Here is a 17,822-nt window from a genome sequence, read left to right on the forward strand (position 1 = left end):
GGAGTTGCGATACTATCCTGATTATCGGACCGAAGAATATCCTTTGGAGGTAAGGATCTTGCAGTATTGTTTTCAACAGTGATAGAGACTGTAGGATGCTCAAGTGAACCATCTGCCAATACATCAGTCAGAAGAACAGAAACCGTGTTGTTTCCGGTAGTGGGAGGGAGAGGTGGCATCGTGTCAACCGGTGTTTCAAAAGTCTGTGGAATGCACTCGGGGGGCGGAAGAGGGACATGTATGAAGTGGGGCGGATCCAGTAGCATTTTTACTCGGAGGTTTTAAATTTGGATGCAAATGATAACATTGAGAAAGAGAGTGTCCAAACATCCGGTAGTGGATGCAATAAAGAGGTATCTGTTCAAGTTTTGCTTGCTGCCAAAATCCCTGATGCTGTGTGTCAATCCATATCTCTCGGAAAAAGTAAAGTAATATCCCGTTCTATCAAAATTCTGGCTTCAAAAGGTTGAGTCAGATTCACTGTAAGCATATCAGTTTTGAGAGGTTTACCGTATACCATCGCTAAAGCGAAGATGAGCTCTTGATCGTAAAGGTGGACCTTCAAACCTGGGAAGCGTAGCCAAACAGGAATGATAGGGGGTTCAGTACGAGGGTCAAAATCCATCGTCCATTTTAAAACCTTCATCACGTGGTCGTCTATTCGAAGGAGGCTTTTCGCAAACAAATGAGCGTAGTCTGCATCATTTGATAATTGAATGAGAATGTGCTGACCATCCAATTTACCAATCTTCCAACCCCCTTTCAGCTTCATTTGCTCAAAATTCTTTCGAATTAGCTCAATTTTAGGGTTTCCATAAAGAAACTTATATACTAAGAACAGTCGGCAGGGCGCAGCTAGGGTAGAGATCTCGACCTCTGTGAGAAAGATTACAGGTTTGCCATTTTTACGGGATGCTTTTTTGAGAAATCCGGTTTCAACGACAAGAGCAAAAGTATCGTGGTAACTTTGCGAAAACATATTCGAAAGAGGGGCGGGAGCGGGGTTATCACCGGCGAGGGTGACGACGTAGGAAAGAACCCTTGAGGCCATCACCTTGGCCGGTGCTTCACTGCGTGCGCACTGTCGTTGAGCAGCGGGATGCAGTCTGCGACCGAGGACGAATGCACTCGACGCAGACGACAAGCGACGTGCAAAGCAGGAAAACAGCGACGTGCAACGAGGGCGAAGAAGGCAACGACGGAAACAACGACGAAACAACGACGATGCGGTGCTGACGTAGCTGTCCAGAGAAGATGACCGAGAACAAAGAAGACTCGGTAAACGAGCGAGATTGTATCCGAAGCCGACGAAACAGTAGCCACTCACGAAGACGATGGAGTGAAGCCGAAGGGTAACGCTGAGGTTCGCCATTGGGCAAAAACGGATGCAGTCTGCGACCGAGGACGAATGCACTCGACGCAGATGACAAGCGGTGTGCGAAGCAGTGCAAAGCAGGAAAACAGCGACGTGCAACGAGGGCGAAGAAGGCAACGACGGAAACAACGACGAAACAGCGACGATGCGGTGCTGACGCAGCTGTCCAGAGAAGATGACCGAGAACGAAGAAGACTCGGTAAATGAGCGAGATTGTATCCGAAGCCGACGAAACAGTAGCCACTCATAGATACAATGTGCGAGAGGGTCCAAGCATGACACCCTGTCTACACAAAAAACCACAAAAGTTTTCAAAACTAGAAGAAACAGAAAATACATTAGATACTAAGGTTAACGCTGAGTTTCGCCATTGGGCCAAACCCTAGCAGAGCTCGCCACCATACACACACACACACACATACTCACACCCATACCACCTAAAACTCCTCTTGATCGAAATACATATTATCAGGTGGCTAGAGAGCGTCCCAATTTTGTCTTGCCTCTGCCTCTAGTTTTAGGGAATGAGCAAGCTAATAAGTTGGTAAGATGATTGTCATTGCCAGTAGTAACCAATGTATCATCCAATATGTTCCCGAGTTGGAGTCGGTCTTCATTCTTCTTCTTCCTCCTAGAATAGACCTGTCATTCCTCATCCGAAGAATCAATCTGATGGGGTAGTAGAGCTGAAGCAGAAGGAATACCAACCGTAGTACCCATAATAGGTTCTAGTATATGTGAAGTATGAGTTGCCTCTACACTGAATACTTCCTGAAGAAGTGGAGCTATGAGACTCCTGATTATCAGTCTGAACACTATTATTTGTTGGTAATAGTATCAGTATTATTTTCTATGGGGTTTGAAGGTGTCAGCATCACATCACTCGCAGTAACAGTAACGACAGGGGTAATAGAATCAGACACCAAAATCTGTCATGTTGTAGCTTTTTCTCCAGGTGTACATATATATCCTTAGAACCAATCTTATTCACTTGATCTTTATATTTCAAATTAGGGTGAAGCTTATGACATTTATCAAGAGTATGCCCAAACATCTTACAATGAGAACAATAAGGTCTATGCTCCATGACGATTTGTTGTCAATATCCAGTATGCATGTGCCCAACCAGATTTTAGTAACATCAAACAAAGTAATATCTTTTTTCCAAGTATTATGACCATAAAAGGTCTGATAAGGTTGAAAGTGGGTAGATCTAGCTTCATAGAGTCCCCAAGTATGACACCAATAGAGTAGAGAACCTTATGATGAAAAAAATGCAGCTTGAGACCAGGTAGACTAAACCATACCGGTACAGTAGGAGGTTTATGATTGGGGTCAAAATCAGGAGACCACTTGAGTAATATTAAGATTTTTTTTGGTGAAAATACGAGTGTAGTCTTCAGGCACGGTTCACTGAATCAAAACATTTCTCCTATCCATGACCCTCACTTTTCATTTTCCTGCTAATTTGAGGTTATCAAAACTTTTTCTGATAACTTCCATAGCTGGGTGTCCCCACTAAAATTTTCCGATGATAACAAATTTGAATTTGTCAGTCAAGGTTGAAATTTCTGACTCAGAGAAAAATAGTGTTGTTTTCTCACTCTTCTTGCTTGCATTCATAATAAAGTGACAGTCACCTGTACCATCAAGATTCTATTTATAACTTAAGGGAAGACAACCGCTGTCTCCCCCTGAGGATTATCCACAATGTGGGCAAAAGAGGTTTTACCGGGCTCAACCGGAGGAGGAAGCTCCATCTCAGCAAAGAAAAGCTCTGCAAATCTGGTCGAGGGAAAAAAAAAGATGAGCTAGGGCGAAGCTGTGCAGAAGACGAACCGCAGATGTCGAAACCGCAACAACAATCTCAGCAAACCGCAGCTAGATGAGGCAGAAGACACAAACCACAGAAATGGCGCAGAGGAAATGACGAAACCAAAAAGCTGGAAGATGTCGCGGTTTCGTCGCTGGGCGCGAAGCAGCGCGAAGGAGGAGACGCACGAAGGAGCAATGCCGAAACAGAAGAGTCGGGCGCAAACGACAGCTGCGAGCGATAGAGGCGTGGAAGACGACAATGTCGAGCAGAGCAGGTGCGAACGTCGACGTCGAGCAGAGGAACGATAACGACACAGGAAGACGACGCGAGCAGTGGATATCGCGATGCGAGTCGCGACAGGGAGTGTGAACTTCGACGTCGATGCAAACGCCGGAGCGAGGGTCAACGATGCGAGATCTTCTCTTCCCACGGCAGTAGAATCATTGCGACCGAAATCACCATTGTGCGTGTATATATATATTGGCGAACCCTAGCTCGAAACAAACATTATTTTCGCTCGCTCGTTTCGATCATTTCCGTCTTCGTCTTCGGCTCTGGTTGGAGGAGTTCGCGTTGTCGAGCCTGCTCGTCTGCTGCGTCGTCGAGGTGTCGTCGAGGCGTCGTCGCGTTGTCCAGCCTTCTGCGTCATCTTTGTCTGAGGCTCGCGTCTGCCGCGCTTCGTGCTGCAGGTTCGTAAAGGCAGCTCGACTGCTCGAATGATCGAGCACCGGTTGCACCATTTGCTGTTGTGATGGCCTCAGGGTTTTCCTACACTGCCTCTGTCTTCGGTGATAATCCCGCCAAACCCTCCTATGCTACAGTGGTTCACAAACGCAGCTCCCCTTTCCACCTGACAGATAGTCCGGTATTCCCGCAGATGTACCACGATTCGGTTGCAACAAAAGACGATTGCAATCTCATCAAAAAAGTAGAGAAAAAGACGGGCAAACTAACAATATTCTTCTCTGATGCTTAAATTTCAACTCGTGCAGGAAAATACAAATTTGTACTAGTTGGAAAGTTTCAATTAGGTTGCTCTAAGATGAAGATCATCAGGAAGGTTTTTGAAGATTTCAAATTGGTTAGAGATTGACAGGTGGATCATTTCGACGGAAGGCATGTTATGATACGACTGAACATAGTAGAATATTACACGAGGATTCTCTCAAAGAAATTCATCACAATTGTGGGCAAACATATGAAATTGCTCAAATGGACTCCTAATTTTGTTCCCAGTCAAGAACCCCCCAATTGCACCTATCTGGTTCTCATGACCTGAACTGAAACTTCAATTCTTTGACCTACTTATCTTATATGCAATTGAGACTATCATTGAAAAACCTTTGCAAGTAGACTTACTTTGCAAGTAGACTTACCAGTTCATTTCTCAAGGCCCTCTATTATAAGGATTTTGATTGAAAGAGATATTACACTACCAGATGTAAAAGAAGTCTGGCTTAGATCTGCTCATAATGGTTATTGACAAAAAATTATTATGTAACAAAAACCTCACTACTGCAAGTACTACAAGATGTTTGGACTCCAGCAGGAGAAATGTTTAAAATTGCACCCACAGTTGAGAACCAATAATTAATAGTAGGAACACACTATTAGTGCACTCCATGTGTCTGAACGAGCTCCCAAAAAACCTGATGATAGTCAAACTGAGGAGGGAATCACCATAAGACAGGAGTTGGTGTTTGCCCCTGGGATCCCTTCTCTTGACCGTACTATAGCGGATAATGTTCGAACCGAAAATCAGGATAGCCCTGCAGCTCCTATTCAGGATGCATCAGGTGCAGAGGTAACAATTCACACTTCACATGCACAGGAACCTATCGCGGTGACAACGACTGTCTTTCCTTCTACTGTGATTTTTATTTCAAATCAGACCGAAAATCACATGAGTCAGTCTTCAGATGAAGAATGACAAGTTTATACTTCTCGGCGGAAGAAGAAGTTTGGGGACACATTCCAACTTAGAAACTTAATGGATGATGCTTTAGTTACTCCTGACAATGAAACGACTCTTCAAAATTTGTTATCTGGCTCCGTTCTTAAAACTAGAGAAAGAGGCAGGATTAAACTAGCTCGTCCCTAGCTACTTGTTTTCTGCATGTTTTAAATTTGTTTTACTTTTTATTTAGTCTATCTGTATCTTTTTGTTTTGGTATTACTATACTTGTAACATATGGGCAGGGTGCCTTTTTGGGCTCTCTCATACAACATTTATTTATCCTTTCTATTTCAATAAAATTAGCGCTTGGACTTAAAAAAAAAAAATTAATAGGAGGCATTGTGATGGTTTTGTTGTGGTATTAAGGTGATTTGTGGTGGTATTATGGTTGTATTATGATGATTTGGTGAGTGTATTGTGGTGATTTTGTATTAGTATTGTGGTGGTGCTTTGGTGTTATCGTGGTGATATTGTTGGTGATAGGTGATATTGTGACATTTGTGGTGGTATCGTGGTTATTTTGTGATTATTTTATGGTGGTTTTGTGGTTGTATTGTGGTTATATTGTGATTGTAATGTGGAAGTATTTTGGTGTTATCGTGGTGGGTTTTCAGTTTTTTTGTTGTTGTATTGTGATTGTTTTATGGTGGTATTATAGTTGTTTTATGATTGTATTGTGGTAGTTTTGTGGTTGTATTTTGGTGGTTCTTTAGTTGTATTGTAGTTGTTGTGGCCTGTATTATGGTGGTTTTATGTTTGTATTGTAGTGGTTTTGTGATTGTATTTTGTTGGTTTTGTGGTTGTATTGTGAAAGTATTGTGGTTTGTGATTGCATTTTAGTTGTATTGTGGTTGTATTGTGGTGTTTTTTTGTTGTATTATGGTAGTTTTGAGGTTGTATTGTGGTGGTTTTGTGGTTGTATTATATTATTGTAGTTGTATTGTGGTTGTATTATGATTATTTTTTGTTGTGTTATGATAGTTTTATAGTATTAGGGTCATATTTCTAGGTTTGTGTGCTTTTAGTTTAGTGATTTCCATACTTAATCAAATTTGAACTATTCTATAGTTGTGTAGTTTTGCGAGACAAGAAATATTGATAATGATCAAATTGCAGACAGATTGCTTGACATTATAGTACACAACGAAAAAGAAACATATAATCTATTTGAAAAGACCACAATAGATTTTGGCCATATTTGAAAAAGTTAAATCGAATGATTTTTTATATAGTAAAGTTGGTTTTAAGGAGTTGGAAGTTCACCAACACGATGAACTTAAAAAAAGCGGACCTCATGACTGATTATCTAGCAATGATTCGATATGAAGCTTATGTTGAAGGTAAGTGGATACTTAAAAAATTTATTGAAAGTCATAGTCACTCTTTAGTGAAGCCTGATGATAAGTATATTCTGTATTCAGATAGAAAGACAAGCGAAATCAATGCAGATATGCTCAGATCGATGATAAAATTAGGGATTAGAGCTACAGATGCATTCAACTTTTTTTCTATAGAAGTTGATAAAGTAGTGAAACTTAGATGTGTGAAGAGAGATGCATTAAATTTCATTCAAAAAGGGAGAAGAATTAAAATTGAAAATAGTACACTAATTCTCTATTACAATTTTCCACGGAGAGACAAACTGAAGATGGTAGGTTTGCATGGGACTTTCAATTGATGAGTGCGGTACTTTGATGAGCTTTTTTTGGAGTGATGACATATCTAGACTTGATTATGATTGTTTTGGGATGTCATTATTTTTGATACATGGTTTAGACTGAACAAATATGATGTATACTGCGCTCTTTTTGTTGGCATGAATCATCATTGGCAAAATATTCTCTTTGGAGTTAGGTTTTTTTTCAGATGAGACGATTGATTTGTTCAACTGGTTATTGAAAACATTTATTCATATAATGACTGATATGCTTCCAATAACAATCTTTACTAATTAGGATCAAGCAATAACAAGAACTATAGAAGATTCTTTGTTATATACACATAATAGATTGTCACTCTATAAGAAATTTCTTTTAAAAGTTCATTGTAATGCGAGTAATAAAACAATTAACGATTTATTCTACAAATGCACGAGCAAATGCGACTCTGAAGAGGAGTTCAAACAAATTTGGGCTATCATGATTGAGAAAAAAAATCCATACAACATTTGGCTAGATGATTTATACAACATTAGAAATAAGTGGTGAAAGGCCTTTAAGAAAGAAATAATTGTATTGAAAAGTTTATTAACACAAAGAGGTGAGTTCACAAATAATTTTTGTCAAGTTATCTCCAAGCCAACAAACTCTATTACCTATTGTTTTCTGGGACATGAAAATACCATGAAAGCATGGAGGCAAAATGAGAAGGATGCGGATCTCAAATGTGTTCAGTCTATAGTTGCTTCTATTACTCAAAGCAGTCGAGTGTTGAAACAAACAACTTCATTTTATTTAAGGAAGCAGCATTCATTCTTCGACAAAGTGTTCTTACATGGGTTATGTGGTCTTGCTGTAGACTTCTCTGTAAATAGCGCTTCAAAATTTTACATTAAAAATTTTGATAATAAGAAGGCACGGATCTTGGGTTGATAAATTTGATAAGTCTATTCCAAAATAAGTTCTAGTTTCAAAAAATTTGAAATGACTGTGTTATACTGTGCCCACGGCCTATGAGTTTTTAGCTGAGAAAATATAACGAAGATACCCGATAAATATCTTTTATTGTGATGGTCTGTTCATGCTAAAAGGAATATCTATTACTCTTATTGATATAAATTTCTGAAAGTGACAAATGAGGAATGAATTTTTAAATGGCCTCATGTTACGCACCCACGCCCATAATTTTTTTTTTATCAAATTATTATCAAAGCACACAGAAATGAAAAAGCTGAGCAATATATATGTCGAAATAATTGAAAAAATTATTCGACGATGTTGATAGCATATTAAGTGTGAGAGCAATTTAGTCAAAGCAAAAAGCGAATAAAAAATATCAATAAAGAATGCAATGTAAAAGTAAAGGACCCGGCGAAATGCTCTCAAAGGGTATGGCTAATTTCAAATTAACAAGGTATTAGGAGAAAAATAAAATTTTTCTATTATTGTACTTAAACATTTTGTCAAGATTACTGTAATGTAGCAGGAATTTTATACACCATGTAGTGCATCGCAGCCCACACAAACATATACCAGCCTGATGATGGATTCCATTGAAGAGCGTAAAACATAGCACTGATGAAACCTGCAAAGTCGTATTTGTTGTTTTGCACAATTTTATAAGATTTTATTGTAAGCTATGTAATATTTTCAGATAATTTTATGTTAAGCTGTTGTAGAAGTTGAGAGATGCGTAAATATTAGTATAAAATTAGATTTCACGCGTATCAGTTGTAGAACCAATTGTTACAACTATAATAAAATTAGTTTAAAGCCATCACAGTATCAGTCAATCAAATTAAAATCAGCTACAAAACAACACATTAATGTCTGCATAAAGAAGTATTTTGATCTACAAAGGAGATCACCTACAAACAAAATTCATACATGAATTCAATTCTAAATTTTGGCATATCTTTTTGACAGTCTATTTTATCATTTCAATTAATTTTCTCGATGCTTACTAATAATGTGATATACTTGCATACAAACATACCACAATAGACTATTCGTTTGTGCAGGGGTGCCTCTAGTCGTAACAACAGACCATTTTGATGGACTGCTCTTTAAAGCTTTCCCAGCAACTTTAACAAGTAATTTGATCTGCAAATTTTCGGGTCGAATTAAAAACTCGTAAACAATGCAAAAAAATATGAATTGAATAATGAATCACTAAACATTGATGAATATACTTACAGCGCTATGGGTAATATCCTTGTGCATCTTACTGATAATTGAATCATATAAGCTCCACTTTTAGCTTTCAATTTTTCCGCAAATAGAATCCAGTCTTGTTTATTCATAATAGAAATTAGTATAAGTTGAGCTTTTTTGACATTTTCTTTTGCGATGTGTTCTACGAATATTAAATTGTCTTTCTCTGCATAAAGCAGCATAAAATGGCACAAATGTAATCATGGAAGAAGTATACAAATAAATGCTACGTAAACTTTACAAGGTATAATTAAACTTGTGTAATCATCGAATGCAATGACAATACATATAAGAACGGTCTATACAATGCTGGTGATTTAATCTTTTTTTTTTCTCTATTAAAAATGCAAAAACATCGACATGTTCATTTGCAAATCAATCGTTTGTCAGAATATCATCAATACAATAATGACTAATTACTACGTGTCCAACATGAATCATAACATCACTCCTACAACGTATGTTAGAATTAAATATAAGAGTATTACCTGAACGGAATAATGTGAACATATACTGACATATCAATATATCTCGTACAATACTGATCAATTACTTGTTGCATTTCTTAGTGGTATTTCTGTTCTCGCAGAAAAATCTACAACTTTCTCAACCGGACGAGGCTATATAACAAAAAATTAATCATTTTTAATGTTAACTTGAATGTTATGATATATATATCTTGTAGTTATTTTTTGGCAAAATAAATTTCCCACAAATTCATCTGCATAAATAACATCTTTTCTATTCTCTTGGACACTGCTCTCATCATCAGTGATTGTAATACACTAAGGCTTTTGAGATTCCACATCATCTTTTATTATTTGCTGCTCCAATTGTTCAATATTAACAAGAAACCTCTCATCTATGTAAGTCACCTCTCATCTATGTAAGTCAGACATTGTTGCTAATTGATTCTTGAAATTCAGAAAGAATTTTTTCTTGAGTTATTAGTAAATGAAGAATTTCTTCAAAACCTTTGTTGACGACTGTACACTTTGGTTGCGGTGTGTTGTCACTTGAAATGAAAAATACCAAATGAAATTGGTGAATATGTTGTGAAATAAGTTTCATGGGTGATAGATCGGCTCGTCTTAATTGAACTGGGTTGCTTTTCAATTGGAGCGAGCTAGACATCTCCGTCTTTCAAATCCAAAAAAGAATCGTAAACCTACAATGATCAATCATTGCAATCAGAAAATGAATTGAATTTTCCAAAAAAATAAAGTGTCATATGAGAGAAATATCTGCTCAGGACTGAGCTTCTCAAAAGTTTGATGTATAGAGGATGAGCTCCAGCTCATATTTGTTGGCCACCTTAACATGCGAGGCTAGACGTCGGGTGCAACAAAAGTAAATAGAGATGTACACTCATAAAATCAAAGCTATTTAAATGTTAAATCATTACCTGCTTTGACTTAAAAACATAAATTTTAGATAGTATAAACATCATACTACCATGAGTAGAAAAACAAATCAATTAATATATCCCAATGAATGATTCCACGTTCATTTTGTGATGACGAAATTCACTTGGTCGATAAGAAACTCTCAAATGACAGCAGACCTAAATGAACAAAAATAATGTACATCCTTAGCAAAATTGTAAAGGCCCTTGAGCACACTACAGTTGCACGAAGGAAATAATAAGTTTGTAAACTAAAATTTTATAATATGTTCATCAAAGGGCATTGAATACTCGCTGAATGAAACCTCAACTAAGTCATTCATTATCTGTATCAAAGATTCACCACATGAAGGAGCTTTATCCCAGTGGATTGGTTCTCCTCTGTTGGGCATGCCTACCAATAAGTCAACTTAGTTGGAGTTTATACATAATTCTTTCTCGCCCATCTTGAATATCCTTTGTTCAACATCCCAACAATTCAAGATGTGCAGTGTTAGAACATTATATTATGAATATGGAGGCATATTAAAAAAATGAAATACATTTAAATCTTTCAATGTGTTTGTAGTTTCCTCTGATAGGGTATGTTTGACCATATTAAGAACAGATCTTACCACAGATGGTCGATACATACAGTTGAACATCATTGGGTTCAAAAATCTACAAAAGAAGACAATGCAAAATTGACAATTTGTTAACGCCAAACCAAAATACAAGTAGGATAACACCAGAAAATATCAATTGAAGCAACAATTGTGACTAGCATAAAACCATAATAGCACAAAGAAAAATGACCACAATACCCCCATTTTACCACCAAGAAATATTGATAATGACCCACACAAATACCACAATAACACTAAAATACAACTAAATTACTATCTAAATAATACCAAATCAATCCAGAATACAACCTAGATATGACCTTAATGACACCAAATCAATCTAGAATACAACATACATATCACCTTACCAACATCAGATTGACAACTGAATATAACCAATTTATCAAAAAATACCCATTAAAATAAGAATGCAACAACAAAATAACATTATTACCAATTGTAGACCAATACTACAATAACAGTAACAAAATAACACCAAAGATGTCTGTAATAGCATCACTTCAATATTATAATATCTCCACAATACTGTCAAACTAGCACCTTAATAATACTAAATCAAAACCAGGATACAACATAGATATCATCATAGTAATGCTAACTCAATAATATAATAATACCAAAATATGTTAATAAAAACACCACTTCAATACTACAATATCACTACGATGCAACCAAATTAGCACCCTAATAACACCAAATCATAATTAGGAAACAATATAAATACCACGCTAATAACATTGACTCAACAATAAAATAACACCAAAATATGTCTCAATACTACAATATCACCATAGTGCAATCAAATTGGCACTCTAATAACGCCAAATCAAAATCAGGATACAACATAAATATCACTATAATAACACCTGCTCTACAATAGAATAATATCATGTTACCACTAAAATGATCAATTTATTCATGTTAAACGGAAATAACACCAACTCAACAATAAAATACCACCATGTCTCATTTACAATAACAACATTACCACAAGACCACCAAAGTAGAACCAAATTGCCACCATACTAACAATAACTCAAAATCAGAATACGACTAAGATACCACCAGAATAACACCAAATTAACACCTCTATACAAGAAATTTACCTTCAAAATACCTGCATGAAAATATCAACTCAACATCAAAATTACATCATATTATCACCATAATAACAACAAATCAGCACCAAAATAACCTAATATAAACCCTAATAAACAAGCATAATAACATCCACCGTACATTATTACATAACGAGGATATCACAATAATACCCTCATTAAAACACAAAATTAAAATCATAATACCACCAAATTACCCCTGCAATAACACCACATCACCACCATAATAACACAAACTTAACTCCAGAATACCACAACTTTACCCCAATAAAATCATCACTTCAGAATAACACCAAATGTAGACATATTGTGGTTCAATTCTGGTGGTATTCTACTGGATTTGTGTTGGTTTTGAGTTAGTATTGTGGTAGTTTTTTATTGTATTATAGTGTTTATTGTGATGCAAATGTGATTGTATTATGATAATATTAGTGTGGTAATATTGTGGTATTATGCTAGTTTAATGATAATTTTCAACTGGTTTCACTCGTGATAAATCTTACAACCATAATATTGTGGTAGTAAGATGAAATACTCTATCTTCTAATACTTAATCATCAATTCATATGGTTAAATGAACAAAACAGGGAAAACATATATGAGGAAATGCATATCTTGGTTACATATAGTCAAAACCGTAAAGAATAAAATTTTGAATGCAACTACATATATCTCGGTTTCCGATTTAAAAAAAAAAATACATGATTTCACATCCTAAACCCTAAATCCTGACGCGTGGTGTTGTTTTGGAAAAATTGAAACATCACATTAATTTACGTGAAGAGAGAGAGAGAGACTGTGAATCGTCCGGAGATCGACAATGCGAGGGATTCCAGACGAGTGAAAACCTAGCTACCAAAATCATAGGTAAAAATAGCTCTGTGCAACCCTACTCGGTGGGGATAGAAGAAAATGGAAATTGAGGAGACAACGTGGGGTTTAGTTTTCAAAGCATCAGGCAGGTTCGGGCTGGGTCACTTGCTAACTCTTTTTTCGCTTTTGCTTGTTCTTTTTCAGTGGGTCCGTATGGCACTTTACAGGTGGCGAAACTCATTGGAGTCGGGACGCATAGCTGCGTGCTCTGCGTACGGACTCCTGATACAATATTTCGGGCTCTGCCTCCTCTTCTCTTATGTTTGAACCATCATAGGCTCAGATCGACCCCGCCTTCTTCTTCCTTCCTCTTCACACAAACAGGGCTTCGATTGTACTTGGAAGGCTCTCTTTTACTCTACAAGGCTAGTGTTCGACAATCTCTTGCATCTCTTCTTCCTTCATGCAAGAACCGCACACAGAGCCTTCTTCCTCAATGGCGGAGCCCTTGGCGTTGTCCCTTACAAATGTCGTCGAATCTCTGTAAGAAAAACAAAAACATATGTCCTCTCATTCTACTTCTTCCTCCTACTTCTCCTTCTCCTGCTCCCAATCTCTCCGACTCTCCCTCTTTCTTCTTCACTATCTATATCTATCGTTTGCTCTTCTATTTCCTTCCCCCGGTTCGAATGAAATGTTCGATACCTAAGAAGAAGCCAATCGAGATGAGGATTGTTTCAAATCGTCACTGATCCAATTAAAATCCTTTTTCATTTATTTCTTTTTATTCTTTTTTTAGTTCTTATTTTATTTCGGTTATTACAACATAGGGGTTATTTTTGTGATTCAAACCCATGACCTCTAGGTCCACTGGAGGTAGTATAAACATTGCTTCAGCTCTGCCTTCTAAAAAAATAATGATAAAGAAAAGAAAAATTGGACACAGGATTTTTGATAAAGCCTAGATATAGCATGATAACTTGGTCGTGTTGCTTATAATGTTTTTTTTTTCTGGTGAATATTTAACGTTTTTGCTGTTTTCTCTCAGTTGATGTGTGATTATATCAGCATGGAGTTTGTAATATATACTTATGCTCATCAGGTTATGAAGAGTGGAATTCCTAACTTCTGTGCAGTTGCTTTAGCTCTTAACGATTTGGGGTAAATGTTCAACAGTGTTTACGTCATATGCATTTTCTTGCTTTTGCTTATTCAAAATGCTTAATTTATGCACCCCACTATTTTTTGCTTGTATCATCTAAACTTGTTGATCAAATATACAACTATAGTACCAAGCTATTACTCTATAGGCTTGCTCAATATTTGAAAAGACTATTGCATCCGGAAAAGTTAGAGCCCATGTGAAGAAATTTTTTTGAAGAAGTTAAAAGTGAACCATATTTTATGAACTTAGTACATCTCTCTGAATCATCACTAGTTGCAACAATCATGCACGAAGGAAAAAGAAGTGAGCTTATGTTTATTTCGTATGTGGTAACTGCAGAATGTGAATAAAATGCATGCAATGCAATTATATTCAAATTGTAGAAAAGCAAACTAATTGCATGGTAATAAATAACTGTTGCGGGCCTCAAAATTTGGCAACTGGATCTAATGAGATGAGACACTACTTTGAAATTTCATGCTCATTTTGTTAGCATTTTATGATCTAATTTAAGTTTTCTTTTTCATGCAAGTTTTCTACAGTTGATTACCCCATTTGGTGATAAGTGAGAATCTTAATTAGGGCTAGTCATTAAATGATAAGTGCTTAGCGTAGCAGTAATTTTAGTTTAAGTCTGAGAAAATTTATCGCCTTTAGTTCATGGAATGATGTTGAATTTGTTTAAGATCTCGTGATTCCATCATCTCGATTCATTATGGAACCTAATCTACTTAGTTAAGAAGAGGCAGTTGATTTAACCTTCTAAGTTTTTTGTTATCAATATCCATGAATTATATCATTTAATGGACCGTTACTTGGGTTGGATATTTGTCGGGGATGCTTTCAAGTAGACCTCAGCTAATGGAGAGCTTTGTGTCTTATAAATTTCATTTCATAATTCACATCCTTGAAAATTTGTGCTATTGGGAAACTTCAATACTTTGGCTGTGATTGTAATTTACTGGTACTATTTTACGGCAAATTTTATGGTTAGAAGGCCCCAATCACAACCATACTTTATGTGATGTTGTTTGATGGTAAAATGCCTTGGTTAAAGGATAAGTGTTACTAATTTAGTTACATTAAATCTTATATTTGATATAACATTAGCACTTTATTGGTTGAGGTTAATATTTAATTTATCACTTTTGTCGAGGATAAATGAATTGTTAGTTTTAGGATAGTAGATTTCACTTGTAAATTTTAAATTTTGTATATTTCTTAATTTTTTTTTCTTTTTTCAAGGTTTAAACTGTAAAGGTTCTTTTTTTTCCTTCATTAGTGGGTATTTTGATTTAATCTTCCAAGAAGTAGAGGAGGCTTTAAAGGAAATCAAGGGTGGAAAGTCTGTAGGATCCGATGAGATCCCAATTGAAGTGTGGATATATTTAGGAGATTTGGGAGTTTCTTGGCTTACTAGACTCTTTAATATTGTTTGTTTTAAAAACTAAAAAGATGTGAGGAGTGGAGGAAGAGTATTTTGGTCCCCATTTTTAAGAATAAAGGGGATGCACAAGAGTGCAAATTATAGAGGAATTAAGTTGATGTGTCATAATTTAAACTTATGTGAGAGGGTAATTGAACATAGGTTAAGACGCATTACAAAGATTTCTCTTAATCAATTTGAATTTATGTCGGGCAGGTCTACTATGGAAGCTATACATTTATTGAGAGGTTTGATGGAGATGTTCAGAGATAATAAGGAGAATCTACTATTGATTTTTATTGATTTAAAAAAAACTTACGATAAGGTTCCAAGAGATATCCTTTGGAGAGTTCTTGAGAAGAAAGTTGTTGATATGACTTATATTCAAGTCATTAAAGATTTGTATACTAGAGCTATTACTTGTGTTTAAACTGAAGGAGGATTGACCAAATATTTTCCTACATCAGGAATCGAATTTAAGCCCATATCTTTTTGCTTTAGTTATGGATGGGCTTACTCGACATCTACAGGAGGATGTACCATGGTATGGTGTATGTTTGGATGTACCATGGTGTATGTTTTTTGCTGATGATATCCTTCTCGTGAATAAAATGAGTGAAAAAGCCCAGAAAAAACTTGAAATATAGAGGTTTACATTAGAGTCTTCAGATTATATTTCAGCTGCTTTTTACTAAGCTAAACTGCAGCCGCACCAAACAGGCCCTAAAACTTCTGTCAAGCTAGGAAATCATGTGAATGTTTTAAAAAGTGTTTAAAATGTCCATCATTAAATATGAATATGTGCAAGAGTTAAAGGGAACCTCTGATTGGATGAAAAATGAATGCACAGCAAACAGAATGTAACACAAGTAAAACATTATGCATTTGAAATATGTACCGTTTAGACTGAAAGAAAAATTTTATAAGACGATGGTGAGAATTGCAATGCTCTATGGCGCTGAATGTTGGCCTTTAAAAGAGAAGCATAATAATAAGTTAAGTGTTGCCGAGAAGAGAATAATTAGGTGGATGAGTGGCTTTACACTTAGAGACAAAATGCGAAATGAATATATCCGTGATAGGGTTGGTGTAGCTCCTGTGAAGGACAAAATTAGAGAAAGTCGTCTTAGATGGATTGGTCACATTAAACGTCGACCATCTGATGATCCGATTAAGAGAGTGTAGATGTTTTAGATTCGACTTGTGTTAAGAAAGACAGAGGTAGACCTAGGAAGACTTGGGCTTATTGTATAAAAAATGACCTTAATTTACTAGAACTAAATGAAAATATGACACTAAATAGGACGCAATGGAGAAAAAGGATTCATGTAGCCGACCCCATGTAGGGGGATTAAGGCTTTGTTGCTGTTGTTGTATTTGTGGGTATTTTGATATGAAAGGTACTCTCCAGTTGAAATTTTTAATGTGACTATTATTCTGATTGAAATTTGAGTTAATTATTTTGATTCTTGTTTACACTTGTTGCTTGTTTCTAGAGGATTGGGCTCATAATTTGGATTATTTGAGTTCATTTGGACAGTCATCATATCATAAATTCTCTCACCAATGTTTCATTAAATAGAGAATTGGGTTTGTAGGTTAGAACTTGCGATTTTTTTTTATAATCTTGAAACTAAGACACTACATTTTAAAAATAAATTTTAATAGAAGGCCTTAAGGCGCCTTGCAAATGTACCACAAAAATTATTTGATGAATCTTTAAGTATTCGATTCTCAATCTATAATAATGTCAATTTAATAGATTATTCTCAATTTGCGATTTGGTTGAAGTTTATTATTTGAATATTCTCAAAAGCACAAATCTTGTCCATTCCAGTTTCTATGAGGAAAAATATCAGACTAGTTATAGTGCCTAATTTGACCAAAAAATATAGGTTGAAGTTTTGATTTTAAAATTATTCCCCATTTTTCGCACCTCCAAAACTCATAAAATTTTTTCTTATAAAATTTAAAAGTTTATTCTAATTGTTTTGATTTATAATAGGGTATATTTATTTTCAAATATATAAAAGATATTTAATTAGTTTTTATAATCAATTTCCTAAAGTTTTCCTCACATTGTAACAATTACTGCAACAAGTATTGTAGAATTTATGGTAATGATTATCAAAGTTAAATCTACTAATCGTGGCATGCAACAACAGGCAGTTCTTGTAAAGGGATTATTAAGGACTGTTATTAAACATTAATAACTCACATTTGTAATTTTAATATATATATATATATAT

General features: G+C 35.8%; 1 protein-coding gene across 4 annotated transcripts in view; it reads left to right on the top strand.

The window, feature by feature from the left end:
* Nucleotides 1–17,822, top strand: part of LOC110022925 (nicotinate phosphoribosyltransferase 2-like) — a 100,376-nt gene that overhangs the window by 61,898 nt on the left and 20,656 nt on the right. For all 4 annotated transcript variants that reach the window (XR_002293829.1, XM_020722090.1, XM_020722099.1 and 1 more), the window contains one exon: nucleotides 14,085–14,143. Coding sequence is in view for 3 of the 4 variants with exons in the window: in XM_020722090.1 (XP_020577749.1) it covers nucleotides 14,085–14,143 (59 nt within the window). In the remaining variant the exon portion in view is untranslated. The remainder of the gene's footprint in view (nucleotides 1–14,084; nucleotides 14,144–17,822) is intronic.

Source organism: Phalaenopsis equestris, unplaced genomic scaffold (genome assembly GCF_001263595.1).
Source record: "Phalaenopsis equestris unplaced genomic scaffold, ASM126359v1 Scaffold000002, whole genome shotgun sequence".
Classification (NCBI taxonomy): Eukaryota; Viridiplantae; Streptophyta; class Magnoliopsida; order Asparagales; family Orchidaceae; genus Phalaenopsis; species Phalaenopsis equestris.